The sequence below is a fragment of the Cuculus canorus genome, chromosome 4 (genome assembly GCF_017976375.1).
Source record: "Cuculus canorus isolate bCucCan1 chromosome 4, bCucCan1.pri, whole genome shotgun sequence".
Lineage (NCBI taxonomy): Eukaryota > Metazoa > Chordata > Aves > Cuculiformes > Cuculidae > Cuculus > Cuculus canorus.
The window spans coordinates 12,836,301-12,858,671 of record NC_071404.1 but is presented as its reverse complement, the minus strand read 5'-3'; the positions used below and the strand labels follow the sequence as shown (position 1 = coordinate 12,858,671).

Here is a 22,371-nt window from a genome sequence, read left to right as displayed (position 1 = left end):
ACATAAGCAAAATGTAAGAATCATAAAATCATAGAACAGTTTGAGTTGGAAGGGACCATGAAGGTCATCTAGTCCAACCCTGCTGCAGTCAGCAGAGACATCTTTAATTAGATCAGGCTGCTCAGTGCTTCACCCAACCTGACCTTGAATGTTTCCAGAGATGGGGCATCTACCACCTCTCTGGGCAACCTGTGCCAGTGTCTCACCACCCTCAGTGAAAAAAAAATCTTGTCTAAATTTCTCCTCTTTTAATTTAGAACCATTACCCCCTTGTCCTATTGCTACAGGCCCTGCTAAAAAGTTCTTCCCCATCTTGCTTATAAGCCCCCTTTAAGTACTGAAAGGCTGCAATAAGGTCTTTTTGGAGTCTTCTCCAAGCTGAAATTCCCCAACCCTCTCAGCCTCTTCAAAGGGGAGGTGTTTCAGACCTTTGATCATTTTGTGGCCCTCCTCTGGACCCTTTCCAACATGTCTATGTATTTCTCTGCTGAGGGCTCCAGAGCTAGATGCAATATTCCAGGTTGGGTCTCACCAAAGCAGAGTAGAGGGGCAGAATCACCTCCTTCAACCCGCTGGCAAGGGGGTTTTGATGCAGCCCAGCACACGTCTTGCCTTCTGGGCTGCAAGTACAGAGCTGCTGACATTCACCAGTCCACCAGTTTTGAAAACAGATCAGATATAATCATTGCAGTTTCCTTGCCGCACATAAGAATTTGGTTTTAGAAATTAATTTGAAATGTAACATGTTGAAATAATTGTTTTTCTTGTACAGCAAGGATATTTGGAGTATTTTACTTCTCTGGGAATGCTAATGCAGAATATTATTTCCACATTTTCAATACGGTCTCCATTTCCAGCCAAGTAGAGATTAACAAAAATGCAATTGAAATGCTTTCTGACTTCTTAAAAACATACATTACTTTCTAAAGAAAATTTAAAGTATATGTTACAAACAAAAAGTTAAATCCAAATTCAAGTACGCCTATATGTGTATAAATACACTGCATGTCTCACAGAGCAGGTTGCACAGCGCACGTTTTCCAGCAGCAGCTGCCTTAACAGAGTCCATGCTCATTAGCATGATGGTGCTGTGAGGATGGCTGCAAACACAAGGCTGGCTGGTTGCAGGATCTCAGCATCCTTTGTGCAAGGAAAGAGAAGGAAGGGAGGCATTCAGTGCATTCAAATACATACTGGGGAAAAAAATAATGTGACATTTTGAATGCTCGCACAACTCCCTCATAACACTGGGAGATTTGCCAGTTCCTGAAGATGCAAGCGCTAGCACGGATGTGAAATCTGCTTCACGCCCACATATTGCACTGACATCCATGTGTGGAGAGCCAAGTGAGTTCTTCTCTGGGATAATCATGCGTGACCCATTTCTTAAGCCATATCTATATGGGGTCTGGGATCATGCACAAATGCAAAAGGCCAGAAGAACTGGGTGCCAGGTTCCACCCTCACAGATGTACATTTAACTCCCCCTGAATGTGGGATGTGCTGCAGATGCATACCTGATGGCAGACTTTGGCTCAAGCTCCTTGCGAATGGGCTGAGTACAGCTTGGTTTGCACTATCTAATTCAGCAAAATTTCACTCAATATCTAATGTACGATGTTTTAGGAAAAAGCTGTTAAGGCTGAATTGGATAATTTGAGTTGTTTTTCCCAGGATGGGAAATATGCTTAGTAGCTCCATATCCTTTCTGATTAGCCTAATCTTTTATCCAAGATTCCTCTACAAAAGAGCTTGAGCAACGCATTGTGCCATCCAAAGCACAGCAATATCAAACAACACAGCAGGTTTTCTTCCTGTATGGTATATGCTGAGCATAAAAAATGTACTACAGTTAGAAGGTATTCTTCGCACCAAAAATGTTTAGGTTTTTATAGTGTCTTGATTACTCCACCTAAGGAGTAAATGGCTGTCTTTAAAGCATCTGTCCAGCATGTACCCCAAATCCACACTTCCTTTCATTAAGGACAGTGCTCTAACTGCAAATCTAATATGAAGGATATAGTTACAGATAATAACTTTATGAGACAAATTAGGGTATAATTGGAACACACAGATGAGCTTTAGAGCACATAAATCCTTTTTCAGCTTTGAAACACAAGCAGCAAAATTTAAAGTTCAATAGAACTGAAGCCTATTAGCCTGAGTTTACTTATTCTGAGATGAATTTAAATCATAGAATTGTTTGGTTGGAAAAGACCTCTGAGATCATTGACTCCAACTGTACCGGTCCACTACTAAACCATATCCCTGAGCACCTCATCTACTGGCTTTTTAAACACTTCTGGAGATGGTGACTCAACCACATCCATAGGCAGCCTGTTCCAGTGCCTTATAACCCTTTCAGTGAAGAGGTGTATCAGACTAACTGGCAGAATAAGCAGTTGATGTCCATGGAAAAGATGGAAGTGGTGGTAGAAGAAGGGTGAGAAGACTTTCACATAAAGTACAGTGGGAGAAGTAATTCATGGCCTGGACAATGTAGAGAGGTTAGAGAGGGCTGGGGGAAGCAAACTGAGAGATTAGGACATGCCAGAAAAACAAATAATAGAAAAACAGAATCATACAATGGTTTGGGTTGGAAGGGACCTTAAAGATCATCCAGTTCCAACCACTCTAGTGGGGGCTGGACTAGGCTGCTTGAGGCTTCATCCAACCTGGCCCTGAACACCTCCAGAAAGGGGCATCCACAACTTCCCTGGACAACCTGTTTCAGTGCTTCATCATCCTTATGGTGAAGAATTTCTTCCTAATATCTAATCTAAATCTTCCCCCTTTCAATTTAAAGCCTTTCCCCCTCTTCCTATCACTCCATGCCCTTGTAAAAAGTCCCTCTCCAGCTTTCTTGTAGGCCCCCTTCAGGTACTGAAAGGCTGCTATAAAGTCTCTCCAGAGCCTCCTCTTCTCCAGGCTGAACATCCCAAATGTTCTCAGCCTGTGCCCACAGCAGAGGTGCTCCAGCCCTCTGATCATCTTCTCAGCTCTCCTCTGGACCTGTTCCAACAGTTCTATATCCTTCTTATGGTGGTGATTCCAGAACTGGACATAATATTCCAAATCAGGTCTCACCACAGTAGAGGGGCAGAATCACCTCCCTCGCCCTGCTGGCCATGCTTCTTTTGATGCAGCCCAGGACAGTCAGCCTTGTGGGCTGTGAGCACACATTGCCTGCTTATTATTGATCTTCTCATCAACCAGCACTCCCAAGTCCTTCTCTGCAGGGCTGCTCTCAACCTCTTCATCCCCAGCTGGTATTGATACCAGGAATTGGCCCCACCCAGGTGCAAGACCTTGCACTTCACCTTGTTGAACCTCATGAGATTCACACAGGGCCTACTTCTCCAGCTTGTGCAGCTCCCTCTGGATGACACCCTGTCCTCCTGGCATGATGACTGCACCACTCAGCTTGGTGTTACCTGCCAGCTTGCTGAAGGCGCACTCAATCTCACTGTCTATATCATCAATGGAAATATTAAATAGCACTGGTCCCAGTACGGACCCCTGAAGGACATCACTTGTTGTGGATCTCCATCTGGACATTGAGCCGTTGACCACTACTCTTTGCATGAGACCAGCCAACCGATTCCTTATCCACTGAACAGTCCATCTATCAAATCCATATCTCTCCAATTTAGAGAGAAGGATGTTGTGGGGGACCGTGTCAAAGGCTTTATGGCACTCCAGATAGATCACATCCATTGCTTTTCCTGTGTCCCCTGATGCGGTCACCTCATCACAGAAAGTCACTAGGTTGGTCAGACAGGACTTGCCCCTGGTGAAGCCATGCTGGCTGTCATTAATCACCTCCCTGTCCGCCATGTGCTTTAGCACAGCTTCTAGGAGGATCTGTTCCATGATCTTCCCAGGCACAGAGGTGAGGCTGACAGGTCGGTAGTTCCCAGGGTCCTCCTTCCTACCCTTTTTAAAAATGGGCACAATGTTGCTTTTCTTCCAGTCACCAGGGACTTCGCCTGACTACCATGACTTTTCAAATATCACGGAGAATGCTGAGATGATGATTTTTCAGTATTTACTATGTGTAGGTGCCAGGCTCATGCTCAGTCACTGTAAATGTTATAATCAATGAAGATATGTAAATAAAGTTATTTTAAAAAATACTTATACAGAATACTTCATTCTTTTGAAAAATATGGACTGCATGAAAGAAAAATGTCTATGATTATTCATAGAATCATAGAATCATAGAATCACCAGCTTGGAAAGGACCCACTGGATCATCAAGTCCAACCATTCCTAACACTCCCTAAACCATGCCCCTCAGTACCTCATCCACCCGTCCCTTAAACACCTCCAGGGAAGGTGACTCAACCACCAACAAGCATATTATTGCTTATAATTACAATTAGCAACAAACTACTAAATCCACAAAAGCTAGAGCCAACACTATGTCTCCCTTAGTTATGTGCTCCCAACATGCTTATGTTGCTAGCAAATTTAGTGCAGAAGTGTGGTCACATGAATTCCATTTAAACTAAAGCACAAAAACTAGAAAACTGTAACAATCCCAAAGGAAAACTTCACCTAAACTTCAGTCTGATACTTGCAAGACTAAATTAAATTAATTAATTTCTACTTTAAATGTACATTAGGAGTAGATATTTGCACAACACAATGTCAATTATTACAATGTACAACCATTGTGTTCTACACCAGCTGGCAAAGATCAGACCCAGTCTCGTGTTTTTGCAGAACACTTACTATAACAGTGATCTTTTAATTACTTCTCCACTACACAGATCAGTCTAACTTTGTGAATTTTAGATGGACTGTCTACACCACAGACTACTTACTTACCTTGGAAACTTGATATATAAAGGAACAGAGAAAAACAGGGAGTGAAAGAGTAGAGTCAAATCTGTCTACCAAACAACTTACCAACTCTTATGTAAAAGGTTCTCTAAAATCAGTAGTATTTATGATGTAATATGAATAATTTAGATATGGCACATTCTCTTCTTAAGGCTCAATTTCACCCACAGAAGCAGGAGGAACCAATCTCTCCTTCTTTCCTTCTCTGTTTCTCCAAAGCAAATAAGTCTTTTTTTTTTAAAAAAAAAAAGTAAGAAAAAGAAGATAAAAAGAAAATTAGATGTAAGTTTTCTCACCTTTGCTTTTCGAAGGACATGGCCTCGACACGGAGAATTATTTGATGAGGGAGGTCGCTTCAGAGCTGCTGCGCTGTTCACAGGTATTGAGCATTCAGTATCACTGGTATCACAACTGGAGATCGGAGAGTTTTCCAAAGTTCGGTGCTTGAAAATTGGAGACTAAAGAAGAGTGAAAATCCTACACTGAGTTTCCTCCAAGTAGACACATGGGCAATATTTCCTATCTAGACTTAGAACTCCAGTTTGTTTGTTTTTTTAAGGAAAGTATATATCCATAATAATGATGAATAAATGAAAAAGAGGTTAGAACAAAACAAAAAAAACCCCAAAATGTGTGTTCCGTAATGAAAATTAAAGCTTGTTTTCTGTGATCATACAACATCGGGTCATCCAGGGAAATTTACATATCCCTCACTGATCCTTAGTATAAGTCAGGACTACCATGCTCCATCATGAACATGTGAGATGCAGCCCTTGCAATGGGTGACAGTGACTGATAAAGGACTAACACATCAGGTCTCCATCACTGCATGATAACTTGGTGCATTTAAATCTACTTGGGATGGAACATATTCTCAGTCCATGCACTTTTACAATCACTGAGGACAATGAGGTGCCAGCTTCTGCACATTAGCCTAACACATACTGCCTGGATTCCCATGTCTACCTGTGTCCCACTGCTGTATAAAGTACACAAGATATATGTGAAAAACCGCAAATAACACAGAAAGGCACTTAGGTCTGCTTTTATTTCCTGGGCTTAATAAACCTTTCAAAACCTCTCAGGTCTCACTCATTTCAATGGAGCTGAAGAGGCATATCACTGCCAGCCTGGAATTTGCGTGTTTAATGGCTATGCATACCTGTGGGCTTGATGTTCCTGACTTGGGCTCAATAGCCAAGCCCAGAGTGATGCCGCCAGCCAGGGCTTTCTTAAGGCTCTCCTTCACCTCAGTCAGTTCTAGCTCCAGGTTTACACGCTCAGCCTCCTTCTGCTTACACTCCTCTTCCAACTTCTTTAACTTATCTTCAAGAATCACTTGTGTCTTCCTTCCTGTCATTGACAACAATGTTATTATTTCAATAAAAGGCTTAAATTGACACAGAAATGATTTTCTTTTTATAAAAAGTAAGGAACACTGTCCCTGCAACTTAATGAGATCTCAAAAGAAGTTACATACTTTGCAAAGAACTTTTTTTTTCATGTAAAAAGTTTAGCAACAGAAATCAAATGCTTTCTTTCCCTACATTTCCAGTCTAGTTTCAAATCAGTACTTTTTCTCATTATTTTTCTATGTCATGAAAATCTAACTAGCCAGTCACAATGAAATTATACTCATGTTCTGTTTGTTTGAAGTCCCCATCAGTGTCATTTCACAGGGGAGGGGGTGTGTGTGTGTGTCTCTCTCTCTCTCTGTATATATATAGACACACATACATATGTGTAAATTATTAAAATAACTATATACACCTACATATAAAAATATGTATTTTATATTGCATATTTTATATCTATAGAGAAAATAAATATAGAAACTATGAGTATTGTTTAACATCAAAACCAAACCTTAGGTAGTGGCACATCTTCAGCACAGAAAGAAATCTACTTGGATAATTAAGCCACTCAGGGCAGAATTCAGCATGTCAAAGTGCCTCTTACCAGCATTGACTTCAATGGCAGCACGTAGATCTTTTCTTTCTTTTCGGAGCTGGGCCAGTCTATTCCGGAGTGCTTCTTTCCTCTTTAGCAGCTCCTCCTCCTTGCTTTGTAACCTCTTTGCATCTGCCTCCACACGATTCTTGCCATATTTGTACTGCTCTGCATCTGTATATATTGGATTATAGTTATTAATGGTTAAAATTAGCAGTAAAACTCTGAACTATTCCCTAAGACTGAACATGACATAAAGCATGTCACGGTTTGAGAAACCAGTCTGCCATCCCTTTTCCAGGTATTTTTCTCAAGGTCTGTGATTCTCGTTGGGTTTTGCAGCACAGCTACAGAAACAACACGGGATACTTTGTTCTCTACACTTAAATGGGGAAGGTGAGAAATACCTATTTCCTTATAATATATTGGTTTTGAAAAATGGCCTTGCCTGTCTATGTAGCTCAGCGGAGGGCAAGAAGGCTCCTTTCTAGATCTGAACCCTTGATTTTTAATTGGATGGGGTCAGAGGAAAAACTGCCATTTTGCCTGGTTTCCATTCCTACTTCAAGTGCTTATAGCACGTCTTTTCTTGACTGAGAATAAAAAGATGTGCTTACTGTCTTGACACTTAAGAGCATTCTTTTTTATTTTTTTTAGTTGTCTTCTTTTTTTTTTTCAGTTTCCCATATATATACTTACATTTCATGGCTCACGTGTATCTGTGGTCGTATTTATATCACAGCCCATTCTATACCTTTGCTCCAGTTGCAGACTCAAAGAAGATAGGTCAGCTAACAGATTACTTTATCTGTCTGCATATCTGAAGGCAAAGTCAACTACACCATGCCTGACAAACAGTTGTCAAACCAGTTTTAGTTGGTCTTCAGTAACCAAGATGCCTTTGCACCCGTAACTACCTATTCCAGTCAAGCACTGGAACAGGCTGCCCAGGGAAGTGGTGGAGTCTTCTTCCCTAGAGATGTTCAAAAAGCACATAGATGTGGACTGGATGATCATACACGTCTTTTCCAACCTTGATGATTCTATGATTCTAAGAAAGAGACATATTTTCTTCCTTAAGTGTAAATTCTTAAAAATTTATCATGGGTTTTAAAAAACACACTCTTTCCTTCTCTAGCAGAAACTGTATTTTTTAGTCCATATTTTAAAAATATGATTGTAGTTCTTTTTTGTCTTTTCTTCTTTAAGCAAAGCAATCCCTGTTAAGGATTTCCTTGAGGCAATTCACTTGCCCAGAAGAATAATCTTTCTGAGTGTGCCACTCACCAATTGAATTCTACTCTCCCTGAGGAAGTTTTGAGCTATTGATCTTCATGATTTTATTATATATTTTCTTTTTCATTAGTGATAACAGTACTTCCATCTTTGACCAACATAGTGTGCTCACACCTTTCTCAGTGCCTCATATGTCTCTTCCAACAGGAATATAGAATTACATTCTGCCCCAAATGAAGACTCATTGCTCTGTTGTTTTTTCTTGCTGCTCTCATGGCTTTGCAGCCATGGATCCACATTTCAAATTTATCATTCTCCATATGACAACCCTTTATCACGTGGTATGGCTGGAGTACTAATGAGTCAACAACGCACACAATATCTCCTATTCAAAGTCTTGGAGGGCATCACCTGCTCAATCTCTCAGACACAGAAGAACCATAGTGGTTCTTTATCTTCTTTGCTAGGAAGACAGCTATTTCTCGTATACTCATGCCTCTATTTGCAAGTGAGACAGCAGTGAGGACGCATACTTACTGGATGCAGTGCGCTTCACACACGACACTGATTCAGATTTCTTCGGCTGGCTACTTAAAGTTCTCCCTTTTCCGGTAATCCCATTAGCAGTTGCAGGAGACTTCTTGCCTTTCAACTGTTTGAAAACAAAAGTACAAATGGGCTCCAGCTACCCCTGTGCCACTGGCATTACAATCACCCTTTCAGCAAGGGCAAAGCTTAACAAAAAGCCACCTGCTCAAACAGCCTTAACAGAGTGCATTGATTGAGCTGGAGACAGGCTTCCTCCGGAGATACTGTCTCTGAGAGCTGCCTGCTCAGCAGGAGCCACGTCAGCAATCACAGGATAACAAGGGATTGAACTCCCCACCTCTGGTGGTATCACAGTCTCCAAGTTATTTTAAACTCTGACATTTATTATAATAAGAAAGCCATTGTGAGGCAATGTTGTTGTACCTTTAAATAATTTTATACTGTAAAGATTCTTGAAACACAGGTTTGCCTAAGTTAATTTCATACAGAAAAACCCAACAGGGTTTGCCACATAAAAATTCAACATTTTCTTATTTACTACATGACCCTGCCATCTTTGAGGTGCACTGATTTTTTTTTTTCTAAAACAATTCTTATACGATTTTAAATGTTAACATATCAATTTCCTCTTTTACAACATCTACTTACTAATTAAAAGATTTTCTCAATTAAAAAAAAACTCTCTGAGTGGCCAGACAAGCTCACAAGGTTATCAGGAAGAGTACATGTAACCCTGAACACTGTTCTGATTATTTGTAGTGTTTCCAGGAGGGATACCTTCACTGAGCACGAGGCATATGAGCCTGCTTCCAAAAGCTTTTGAGTATTGAACGGAATCCTGCTGCTGCTGCCTGTGATCAGGGCACCTCCAATTGAATTCTAAAATTCTTATATCAGCTTTTTATAGGGGTTAAGTGAGTTAACACACAATATGACAGATACCTTATGGAAGGGAATCACTTCGATAAACGTTCCATTTCAGATTAGATTGAAAATCACCCATTTTTGTGACTTTCACTGGTTATGCCAATGACCAGCTTCTGGAGACTGGCCACTGGTCTCCAGCATAGCTGCGAATGGCATTTGTTCCACTCCCTAGCTGGGATCTGCCTGCCTGCTATTGAAGCTAAGCATTATAGGATTTAATTTCTCTTTAGCTTCACTTTCATTTCAGCTGAGGTCCAGAAGTCTGAGGCCATCCTCAGAGAGCAGCATAGACAAGAACTTAAGAGTTTTTTTCAGGGGAAGAAAACAACTGGCAGTAATTTAAATATGGTATATACATACTATAAACAATACATTTTAATATAATATAATATAATATAATATAATATAATATAATATAATATAATATAATATATAACCATAGTATATACAATATACAGATTAGTCAAAATCTAGAGAGGGAAGTTTGCTGTCACAGTCAGGACATATTTCACTTTTTTTTCTTTTCTGAAGTTATCACTGCCTAAGGAGACAGAAGGCAGCTAGATATGCATTCAAGTTAAGTTCAGAAGGTCACATCTATTTTTTTTTTGTTATTATCCATAATCTGTAAATCATCAAGAACTTGTGGGGAAAGACTTTCACAGGTGCCAATGCCTCCACATCAGAATTTACAACTTAGCCAACCTGTTTCATTTCCAGTGGACTCATGACTAAACTTTAAGAACTTCAGTGTTAACACTAAGGGACAAAAATAGTCCAAGGCCCTTAAGATAACAACCCAATAGACAGAGCAGACAAAAAGCACAAAAAGCTTTGTTAAGTATTAAATAGTACAGTACCTGTGAGCCAGATCCCCTCCCCACAGCAGAGGTATTAGTGACAGACTGAGCAGAAGACAGATTGGATGAGACAGGATATTTGTAATGGTTAGAGGAGAGTTTGTCAGTAGATAACCTATTGGGTTTTCTGTCAGCTGGCGGATAGCGCGCAAAGATTTTCGGAGATGGCAAGTTATCGTACAGGCCTGCATTATCATAAAGCATTTCTTCTCCCATGTTCCTGCTACGAGAAGAAGGAAAGCCATCTTCTGGTTCCCACTGCAACACATACACTTTGGCAGTTAGTAAACAATACGCCATGCAGAACCTTCTAATTGAAATTGTGAAATTAAAACATTAGTAATTCTTCTGACCATAGCAAACCCTTGGTGCTTAGGAAGCATATGCTTATTGCTTACACTTGAATCAAACTATTTAGAAAAGGGAGGACACAGTGTGGAAAGGAAGCATTGCATTACATGGCTCACAGCTTCAGTCCCATGCATTTCCCATAGTATGAGCAAACCAGCACTATCCTATCACCTCTACTTTTTCATAGACTGCATGTTCAGTTGTTAGCTATAGCACCGAAGGGGCACAAGCAGACTGTGTTAACAGGGGGATACTCACAGGCCATACAGACAAACCTGTGGGATTACATCTGGTACATGAGTTGTTAAAAGTAATATGGGCTAACAGTTAGCAGAAGCCAAGTGCTTTTTCCTTTTTTTCCCTTTTCTTTCTTCAGGCTATATGTCTTTGCAGTGAATACCAGCCACTGGTATGCTAGCATTACATTTTATTTGCTGGAGAATTATTATTCTGAGCTACCCAGCTAAAACAGCTACAGGCCATTCTCCCCCCCCGTTTTTTTTTTCCTTTTCAGAGAAATGGAAAGCTCAACAACAAGACTCCAGTGATTCATTCATTTGATGTTAAAATAAACCAATCTGGCTGCCAAATATCCTTCCTTAATCCATCCTGGCTGTGGCAGTAGACTACTCATACAATGGTTTCAGCACATCCAAGAACGACACATACAGACTACTCACCACACATGTGGTCCTGTGTTGTTCCCAAGACAGGCTTCCTACCATCTTCCTGACATTACTAAGACATGCAGGAGGAGTGAACTTGCAGTCCACTTAACACTTCTAAACTCTGAATTTCTCTTGAGTTCAGCCTAAGTGAGGATCCATATGAAGCAGCCCAAATTAAGAGCTGACACAGGCTGCACCTCCCCCGTAAATATTCCCAAGGACCACATATTGCTATGGGTTAACATCCAGTATGTTGTTAAATCCTATTACACATCTGCTTACTGTCAGCTCTGCAATTTATGAAGACAGAAGCAACCACTGTGATTCCTCTTTATGATGAGCCATTCTTGCTGTCATGAGGAATGCAGCCACAGGGACAGACAACTGTTTGGTTTGGGTTTTTTTTTTTCCCAACAGATGCCAAAAAATGCCTGTTGTAACCTAGTCCTTAACTTCCGTAAGGTCTGGTGTGATCTAAAAAATACCCCCTCAAGTCAGTGTTATATTCAAGGACTTGGCAACAAATTATCAACAGGCAACTGCTTCTAAATGTAGATTAGCTTATGTGCAGGTTAAAGTAAACAAGTATGGCCCACACCCTCAATACTCTGTAGGTGAGAGAGAAGTTTGCAGCCTCCAAACAAAAAAAGTAGGAGTCTGTGTGGAAACTGCCCAGTGGGGCTTTTTAGATAATATAATTTTCATATGTCTATGCATTCAACACATGCAAGCCATTCTGTGCCAATTCAATTCTTACCGATCCATTTATGCAGGGAACATCATCATAATGAAGTGCCATTCCACTCGGACAGGCGTAGCCATTGGCAGTGCTTCCTCGATAGGGATTTGTAGATATAACTCGTCTATTCATAAAACTGAATAAAGCAAAATAAAAATAACAAAAAACAGCACTTGAGCCTAAGTCTAATGAATGGTATGTTCCCTAAATCTGATTATGTAGCTTGGAAGCACATATCTGCTCAATTTCTGGAGAAAGACTGAGGACAGTTTTCCTCTCCTGTTACTCATATGTTGCTGCTATCAGTCAATGTTATAACATATGTTCCTGTACTCCATTCCTACAGTGGGGATATGACCGTGTGAAAGCCAGGAGGGCAACAGCTGTAATTGCTCAGTGGAGTGTTTACATGGGAACCTGCTGATCTATGTTATAAACCAGCATGCCAGTGTCCCACAGAAGTTCCCTTGTTGTCTGCATTGGGGAGAAGCAGGTGTTTCTGACTGTATGCATGCTCAGGGGGTATTTGAACTTAAGAACTGGGAGAAGCAAGAATCAAATCCAGCAAAATTTAGGGAAAAAAAAAAAAACTTTGATGAAATCGAAGTTAACATATCTATCAAAATGTGCTGAATAATTTGATCCTCAAAAGCTGGGAATGTTTCATTTCCAGAGCAGAACTTTTGTCTGGTAGTGTGCACAATATCAGTATGTTCCGACCTCCCTGTCTGGGTAACTGTGCACATAAATATTCTGTATGTTCATGTTTGCTTTGTTCCACCCAGTGGAAAAAAACCTGGACACTTCAAAAGGAGAGAGATATATATATGTATTGTATGTGTGAATAGATATATACACACACACATACACACACCTGTACATGTTTGTTTGCCCTCCTCCCCCCAAAATCAACATTGCAACTTGTTTTACTGGAATTCTGCAGAACACATGCAAGTTATTACGGATCACAATGGGCCTTGTGTTGGAAGCAAAGATCTAACAGTGCAGAAAATGGCAGAATCAGGCTCCATAGCAATAACGACCCCAAGGGTGAGTTCTCCTTCATAGCAACTGCTGAAATTGAACGAGGTATCGAGTGAGATCCCAAATAATTCCTATAGCTTCAGGTGTACTTCATTGGGAAAACAAAGCTTTCCCACTGAAACAGTGGAACTATTCAGACTCTGTGCTGACATTCATAAAACATGATAAAGCCCTGTTAAAGCAGAGAGGGTCTTCCGTAGTGCTGGCTGGAGTTCAAGAATGCTGTGGTTGCAACAGTTGCTTTTTTTGGCTTTTCAATAACATGGAGTCCATTGAATGTCTCATTCAGAGACAGACAGACCTTATCCAGCTGTGGCTGACCTGTGCTGCAGGAGACCTGAGCTCACAGGACCGACCTGCCCAGCCAACCTTTCAGGGCAGGACAGGGGTGGAATAATCATTAGAAAGAAGCTTTTCTTATTTCAAACAAACAACAATAAAAAACCCAAGGTGAATTCCATGATAAAAGTGTTTTTGACTTTCTAATATCTCATACTTTATTAGACATTATAAAAGGACATTTGTTTACTCTGCCTCTTAATGGAGAACATTACTCAAGTGTTTCTGGTTAGTGTGAAGGACTGCACTTGAAGACATTGTATTACTGTCTGTTTAAGTAGAGTGATGCATAATAACCATACCTATAAACTGGGATATTCATTAATGGCATCTGCTGCACCTATAGTAACTATTTCCACTACTAAAGGAAACTAAGATTTATCTAAGTACCTGCAAACACTTCATGAGCTTTATTTCACTAAGCCTCATCAATCCTGTTTACAGATGCAACTATGTAAATTAATTATATTCTTAAACTGCTAGATGGGAAAGCAAATGGAGAAAACCTGCTTGGAAGCATTTTTTCTTCAGCCTTTATGAGATACTTGGTGATTAAGATGAAGAAAATTGATTAAGCTATTAATGAAGAGCAAAGCATCAGTCTCAAGAAACAACTAATAGTTCTGAAGTGAATGTGATAATCAAAGATTTAGTGATAACTGCAGTTCATTTGGAATACTGATATTGATTCTATAAAGGGCAGCAATAGTATTTTTATTAACACTTAAGTATTATTGTAATTTCTCCTCATTTTCTAGCAGCAGTTGAAAATCAGCAGATAGCTTCTTTAGTTGCTTATCGACAAGCTCTTACAGTCTTTTAAAGACACTCAATGAATTTTAACTAATTCTTAATCAGGGATTTTTGCTATTTTTCAAGTTGTTTGACATTCCTTTCTAACATGTGGTCTAGTTGCATATGTTTTTTCACTTGGCTCCAATTAATACTGCACTCCTTCAGAAAAGGAAAGCCATGCAGTATTCAGGGCAAAGGGTTTCTATTCTATTTCTTTCTTATATGTGGATATTGCTAGATGCTGACTGAAGCAAAAATATATGTCAACACGGGATAAACTTTTTGAGCCTTATTAGCTTCAAATCAAATATTTATGTAAGTCTGTAAGCTAAATGCATTTTAATTCTATCAAAATTACCTGGGTTTCACAAAACTGTACTTGTGGTAGCACTGAGTCACTTTGATTTCTATCAGTCATTAAATCAGAAAAACTAGTTTCTCAGTGAAGCTGCCCATTTTCTCTCATCAAATCTCTCTTAACACCTCACTAATGGCAGAATAGTCTTCTTTAAGAAAACTCTGAAGCTTTTGCCTTTCTTTTGGGCAGATAGGATGTGATTCTGTAATATATTGTCACAAGATTTCCATATTTGTGTGGGGAGTCTCATTTTGCAGCGAGACAAGGGACGACACCTTTGCCAGCTGTCTTCTCAGGACACCCACTTTTTGACCCCAGGAAAGCATGAAGTACAACTGCAGCAGGGCATCTTGCCTGTCTGAATTGTTCCTTCACTCCTGTTTCTAAACAACCTCATCTAGCCAAGGGAAAACAACAGTCTCTTCTCACCAAAGAGTGCTTTTATGTCTGAATTGATTTGAACATGTAAATCACTATATATATATATATATATACACATGCTAAGTATGCATTACTTTTCTTAGCATAGGATGGGTGATGGCGAATTCACTGTTTTGATTTGCAATTTAAACAGTTTCTGTGCTGTGCCCTAGACACTTTCAATCGCCACTTCTGAAATTAAACCCCAAAAATTAGTTTGACTGGTGTGAGCTTGATGAAGTTTATAATAAAAAAGATCTTGAGAAGGAAACACCGAGAATGTGACTATTCAAGACTTAAATTTGCTAGGCATTTTTAGTGTACAGCATATACTGCCCAATATATGCTGTATATATTGGCTATACGTAGAGCAAATACAGCCAATAGATAAACATGAACTACATAGTTGCATATTTATTTAATTTTCAGCATACTTGTCCTCTTCCAGGTGTAGTTTTAAGTCATCAAGGAAAATAAACCATTGCATTCGATAAGGAGATTTACTGCAAAAATGAGCAAAGATTTGAGTAAAGTTGGATGTTGTCTCTGTCTTTTATAGAACTCAGCAGGATGCCAACTTAATAATCATAAACATATCTAACATGCTGAGATGCTGAAACACTTCAAGAGTTCAATATCTGGCATAGGGGGGTGGATTTTCATAAGCTCTCTTGGCATTGGAGTTAACATATGGATATAAATTCTCACAGCACTGGAAACACCCAGGTAGCTTAATGCCTCTTACCAGAATGTCTGTTTGGCAGCCTGGATGACACTTGCCGTCATGTCCACATCGATGTAGTCATAGTGCAAAGCTCCAGGGTCTGTTGAAGATCCCGTTTCTGCCAGCAGAATTCCTATCCATCTGCCCATATCTTCAGAGGAGGATGCCTGTGAGGAGAGGGCAAGGATTTCTTATTAAGTCTGCTTTGCTAGAAGGCCTGCACTTCAAGTAAGCTATATGCTCATCAGTTACGATGTAATACAAAGTGGGCAATCTCCAAATGAGAAAAAAAAATAGTTTAAGGCTAGTGGATTTAGATTCTAGTCATGCTTATTTTAAACTTCAGCAAATTGAAAACTATAAGAGAATTATTTTCCTTTGGTAGGCTGGGGGATTTTAATTAGGATGACTCAAGAAGAAAACCTTAATCCAAGAAAAAACGAAGGGGGAGGGGAGAGAAATGAAATATTAGAAGAAATTTTAGTGTTGCTTTTTTAAAAATGTCCAATATACTTGTCTAGATGATGGCATTCATTTTTCTAAGAGCACAAGTACAGTCATGAATACCCTTAAATTAATTTTCAATTTTTCATATTTTGCTTCAAGTTACCAATTAAATAGTTAAAAATAGTACCAAAATAAAAAATGGAAAAAAGAGGAACGGAATGAAAGTATGAGGTTTCTAAATTTCTCATTCTTTTTAAATATTTAATTGCCTTTAACAGTTTGTGGAACTGCATACTAGTTTTTCAGCTTCTCTGAATTGCTCACATATAAAAGGCCTGGCTGCAAGGACAGGAGACTAATATGACCTATAGCTGAAAACGCAAAGGGGCCAAAGTGGCCATTCTGCCTTTGAAAAAAACTGTTGCCTCTTGCAGTATCTTTATCATACTTGGCTTTAAGTGTTTTCTCATTTCAGCTTTCAAAATATGATGAAAAAAGCCCCCCTCCAAAAAATTCTGACCCACCTGATACACATGAAAGTATTACGCCTGTAGCATGAGGAGTGTACTAGTTTGTACATGTGTGGTGTGTCAAGAGACCCACCAGGATGCTGACACACTTCATCTTCTTACTGCAGAATTATCTTAACACAGATACAGATTGAGCAGAAGTGGTTCATGTAAGTAGAAGTCAAATGAGAATTAAGAGCTCTAGAATCCTCATCAACACTGATCCATTATTTAATCACTGCAAGCTATTTACCCAAAGTAATTATATACCTGATGTAAAACTGTGTATAGAGAAGTAGCAGGGTTATTTTAGTAGAATCTCAAAGGAAGGTTAGCATAGAGAAAAGCATTTTACTGAGAAGATTTCTGAACTGTATTAAAATTCAGTGTTCTCTTTGCCTACAACTTCTAACATTTTTTTTCTCTCTCTCCATTATTATCCAGCTTTGCAATATCACTCCAATGATTTTTTTTAATGGCCAGGTTGTATAGAAGTGCTTCTCTAATTTAACTTGTGGGTGTCATAGCCATTAGCAACCACTGCACCTCGAGCACAGCAACCTCCTGCCCATTTCGCAGCAGGCGGAAGGTCAGAGGATGCTTTGAATCCAGTCCCGGGATGACTTCACAGCCACGGAGAGGGATAGACACTATATGCGTCTTCAGATCTGTTCTGTCCTTGTGGAAAATCAGTTTATTATCTTTCACTCTGCACCAGCGCTCACGCCAACGGTTGTTTGAGAGCACGTTGAGATATCCTGCAATAAAAGAAAATGTGAGATATTTTACTCCTAACTGTTTTTGAAAAGAGAGAAAAAAAAAAGAAATGTACTTTTCAATGTAATGCTAGCACTTAAACAATTTATTCCTCTTATTATAGAAAGGGTGGATTTTAGGATGACAAGTAAATGACCCTGCCCCACTGTTTTTAATGAAAATTTTCACTGTGCCAACAGCCTCGAAAAAAGCATATAAAGATGTGATCCTTCTCACATACAAATGGCTGTTTTGTGTTAGTCTCTGCAGCAGCTGGATGAGCAAGAACACACCAATCCCGAAGATATTAGCAAGAATGGAAGAGGAGCAGTGATAAAAAGGTATGTACACGACCAGTGTGCTCACACAGAAGACCCACCTTCTCAATGCATAATGGCTTTGATAACTGTGAGCAACCAAAACTTTTGGGGAAAATCACAGCCTTTGTTATATAATTAGGCGACAACCTAGTTTCTGTAATATCCAAAATCAGTGTTTTAAAGACCTACTAAGCGTTGATGTTCTAAGTTCTAATTTCATTTAGAGAGAAGAATGTACATTTGTTTTGCAACACTTTTAAAGCAGAGTTTAAAAGATTGTTATTGATGCCAATAAAAATAAAAGCCATATTGGTTTAAAATTAAGTAAGTAAATGTATATTAAATTTAGCTAAACTTAGACAAAAGATTTTTGGTTTTCCAAAAATAACACCGTTACCTTACCACAAATCAAAATTTCATGGTCAAAGTGCCTTTTAAAAATACCCACTTGTTTTTATCATGCTTTATATTAGATGCTCTCTAGGCACATGATATCTTATAAAAGCAGTGTTTTGTGTTTTCCTCCTTTGTCCCATAGCTATAATCATTCCAGACTCAAACTTAAAATGAAGACAATACCCAATTTTTCTGCCTTTTACTTTTGCTTCCACATTACAAACAGTACATGAATTCAGCATGCTGCTGCTTCCAAACAGGCTATGAAGATGGAAACAAATGATGTCTTGCACAGCCCAGAATTTATGTAAAAAAAATCATCTTTTACCTTGGGTCTGATTTTCATTGAAACCTGTTGGACACCTAGCTCTATGGTTTTAATTAACACTATGATTTATCATTAATCTTCCTGGGTTTTTCTTCCAACAGTATGGTTCCGATGTCAAAGCTTGATCCAACAGGACACAGAAGATCAGAATTGTGCACATTTAAGAAGGTACCAGAAAAAAAGGAGGATGTGCACAATCCTCTGATTTTGGCTCGTTGTGATGATCACACTATCCAGCTCTCCTCCCTTTTCCTGTAACAAAACCTCCTATAGCTGTACATTATATTATAATCCCTAGGAATGGAAAACCCTTCATGTGCAAGCCAGCTGGCCTATTTTGGAGCAATGGTCCTTTTTTTTTCAGACAGTAAGCACCTCTCAGAAAAGCTCTTCCAAACCCTCCTACTTCACTTGAACTAAGCAGGGTCCCATGTTTTTCCTCCCACATATCCCTACTTAAACTTTCAACAGCTGACATCACCAAAATGCTTTGAGTGCGCTCCCAGCTGGGGTATTAGCACTTAAGCTTAGTCCAGGTGGTTAAAGATCACTGTAGAGAAGAGCTTTGCCATGACTCTGAGTGCAGATGGGGTTTAGTTCCCCCCTCTAGCTGGGTGTCCCCTGCAGCCCTACTAGGCTATTCCCTTTGTTCATGGGAGGCAGAGCCTTTTAAGGTGTAACAGTCCTCAACTATGGAGCAACCTCCCAGAATCCATTGCACCAAGCCAAATTTCTGGTGGTGAGAAACTCCTTCTGCAAAGACTTTCTGCAATGACCAAAGGCTAGATGCTAATATTTTCCTACAAAATCTGCAAGTGGTGTTGAGTAGAGCCAAATGCAAGAAATAATAATGCTATATTCACATCCATATCCAAAATAATGATAGAAATACTAGGAACTAGATTGTATAGCTGTATTTAATGTCTCACATAATACAGAATAATCAACAGAGTAAGAGGTCCCGGAAGTTTGAGCTGTTATGGAAGCCAGATGCTTTGGACAATGCATCTGGCTGGACACAGCTTTTCCCAGCTGTTCTTTTTGTTGATAAATCACATCTGTACTTAGTTGATGTATAGACATATATACACACACTTATTTAATCAAAGATTGCTTATGTTAATGATTCCCAAAGTGTGGCTTGAGAGCCACCTGTGATCTATGAAGTTCTCACTGGTGGTCCATAGATGTACTTCTTTCACTTTGGGCAAGCTTCTATTATACTCCATACATCAACAAGTTCTGCCAACTGCTGCATAATCACAGATTTCTGGGTTTCACTAAGTTTTTCTAATCAATTAAAGGGGAAAAGGCAAATCCAAATTCAGCATCTGGTGCAACTGCTTCACAGCTTGCTTTCTATGGAAATTTTTTTTTTTAAGGGATTGGGAGAAAGGTGGGTTTGACATTATTCACATATGAAGTGTTAGTTAATACTGGAGCAGCAGAAGGCAAACAGGAGAATGTAAATACATGGCATTGTTTGAAAAATACCAGAGCTGTAAGGACTAGACTAGACATAAGGAAGAATTTCTTCACTATGAGAGTGGTGAGGCACTGGCACAGGTTGCCCAGGGAAGCTGTGGCTGCTCCATCCCTCGAGGTGTTCAAGGACAGGTAGGATGGGGTCTTGGGCAGCCTGATCTAGTGGAGGTGTCCCTGCCCATGGCAGGGGGGTTGGAACTAGATAATCTTTGAGGTCCCTTCCAAACCAAACTATTCTGATTCTATAACATCAACTAAACACATTTCACAAAGTCCTAAATTGTAAGTAAAGATTAACAACTAAGATACAAAACATCAGCATTTTCTGCATGCCTTTTTATATACTTCCTTGGTCCTGCCAAGCACTACAGCTGTCATATGAAGTAATCAACACTAGGAGTTAAAATCGCTTACTAGAAATTTGTCGCTTCATTCAATTTTTACCCAGGAAGTACCATTTTAGTAACCCACAATTAAACTCAAATCACTTTGGCTGAGGCCAGTTGGCTGCTGTCTTGATTGCTGTCTCACAAAACCTTACCATGATCCATCATAAAAGACTTGATCCCTTTCCAAGAACTGTCTTCTAATTCATAGCCCAAATTTATTTCACAGTCCAGCCCATATTAATTTTATATCCATTTCTCTGAAAACAGCTTTTTTTTCTGCTTTTTGTCCATATTTCTCTTCCCTCTCACCTTTGCAAAGAACAATGGAATTCCTTCTAAGCCTCAGCTACCATTTTATTTTAAAAGTCAAGTTCTTTTAGTGTCTTTTTAAATCATCAGCTCTTGATCACTTTATTCTTTTAACCTGAGTGCATCCTTCTGATTTTGGGGGAAGAATTATAGCAGTAAAAGCAATTTAAAAGGAATTTCTAGGCTAGAATTTTATAAAATTTTAGTTGCAGCGTGCATTTAAGACCCAAGGGGAAAAATCAGTTACCACATGTTGGAACATCTTCTTCAGCTGATGAGGTCTGTTCATCTGTTGATGGCTTTTTCTTTCCTAAACCAATGATCTTCGTTATTTTTTTCCCTGTTACTTTAGTCACAGTGCCCTTGGCCTCTGATTTTGAACTTTTTTTTCTCTTCACTATTAAGAAAGCAGAAGTGTATATATTAGTGTGTTTAAATTAACCAATGAACACAGAGAACCTAAATAAAAATAATAGTTCAGACAAACAATCCTGTGCATGATGAAAAGTTGTACAAAAGTTGCAGCTTGCAATGAGATAGATGTTATATGCCCTCTTATGCAGATGCCTATAAACAACCAATGTGTATAAAAAACATGGTATTCAGAGGGTTCAGAAACAAACAAAAATCAAGCTTCTAGTTTAATTTAATTTAATCTAATCAAGCTGAAAGTGTCTTTCCACAGCAGTCATCATTTAATTTATAAGTACAACTGAGGTACCTGCATATAAATTTAGCTCATATCTACAAGAATAAAAATCCAGCCAGACAATCCTTCATTGTTCCTAAACATTTACCTTAAAATACTTCAACAATTAAGTACACAACAAAACCAGAATATGCTTCCCTAGCAAACATACTCCTGCCATGTAGAATTAGGTTAAGCTATCCAGTCACAACGGGCCTTTTAGAGACACAAGACTTATAAATTAACTGCTAACAATTCAATTAGTGGGATCAGTAAAAGCATTCAATGGTTAGAAGCTGGCACTTTTTGTAACCATGAGGGCCTGGAAAAATAAAGCTCTGCTGAAAAGACGTATTTTGTTAACATCCAGTCTATACTTTCATTAACTTCATACGATACAAGGACTACTGTGGCTCTGTGCACTAAGGCAATTTCAACTGCTGAACATAATAAGGCAAGTCCTACGGTCCTTTAAAGTGCCTATCTGACTAAAAAGCTAACAGTTTCTTCTTCTTTAAAAAAGTTTCTAAGATTAAACAGAATCAGAAAAAACACCTCTTATTTGCAAAACAGAACAAATGAAATAAACTTTCAGAAAGTGCATTCAGTGGCCTAATTTGGATTCCATCACTAGAGCAAAAGTCCTTATTCTAACTGACAGGGCAGCAAAAGTATCCATCAACTTGCCCTGATTTATGATTTTGATGAAAAATACATTTAGGATAGTTACTGATTGAACCACTGTAACTTTATCCCTGACATATCAATTCCCTGTGCAACACGGAACACTTAGTGGTAATGGACTCATGTAAACCGAGTCAAAAAAGGACAAAATATTCATGACTATATGAACTGATGACTATATGAATTGATGAACTGGGAAGAAGAATGCACAGAAAATTGAGAAGCAGTTTGGGACTCATAATGGGATAATTT

The 22,371-nt window shown here is 39.1% G+C and overlaps 1 protein-coding gene across 3 annotated transcripts in view; it reads right to left on the bottom strand.

The window, feature by feature from the left end:
• AFAP1 (actin filament associated protein 1) overlaps window positions 1–22,371 on the bottom strand; it is a 116,679-nt gene that overhangs the window by 5,225 nt on the left and 89,083 nt on the right. For 2 of the 3 annotated variants that reach the window (XM_054065431.1, XM_054065432.1), the window contains exons 9-17: window positions 20,995–21,144; window positions 17,311–17,522; window positions 15,830–15,975; window positions 12,147–12,264; window positions 10,371–10,628; window positions 8,572–8,686; window positions 6,808–6,972; window positions 6,011–6,201; window positions 5,145–5,306 (exon numbers count right to left, since the gene is read on the bottom strand). In XM_054065431.1, coding sequence (XP_053921406.1) covers window positions 5,145–5,306; window positions 6,011–6,201; window positions 6,808–6,972; window positions 8,572–8,686; window positions 10,371–10,628; window positions 12,147–12,264; window positions 15,830–15,975; window positions 17,311–17,522; window positions 20,995–21,144 — 1,517 coding nt within the window. The remainder of the gene's footprint in view (window positions 1–5,144; window positions 5,307–6,010; window positions 6,202–6,807; window positions 6,973–8,571; window positions 8,687–10,370; window positions 10,629–12,146; window positions 12,265–15,829; window positions 15,976–17,310; window positions 17,523–20,994; window positions 21,145–22,371) is intronic. The other variant, XM_054065433.1, reaches the window with a different exon arrangement.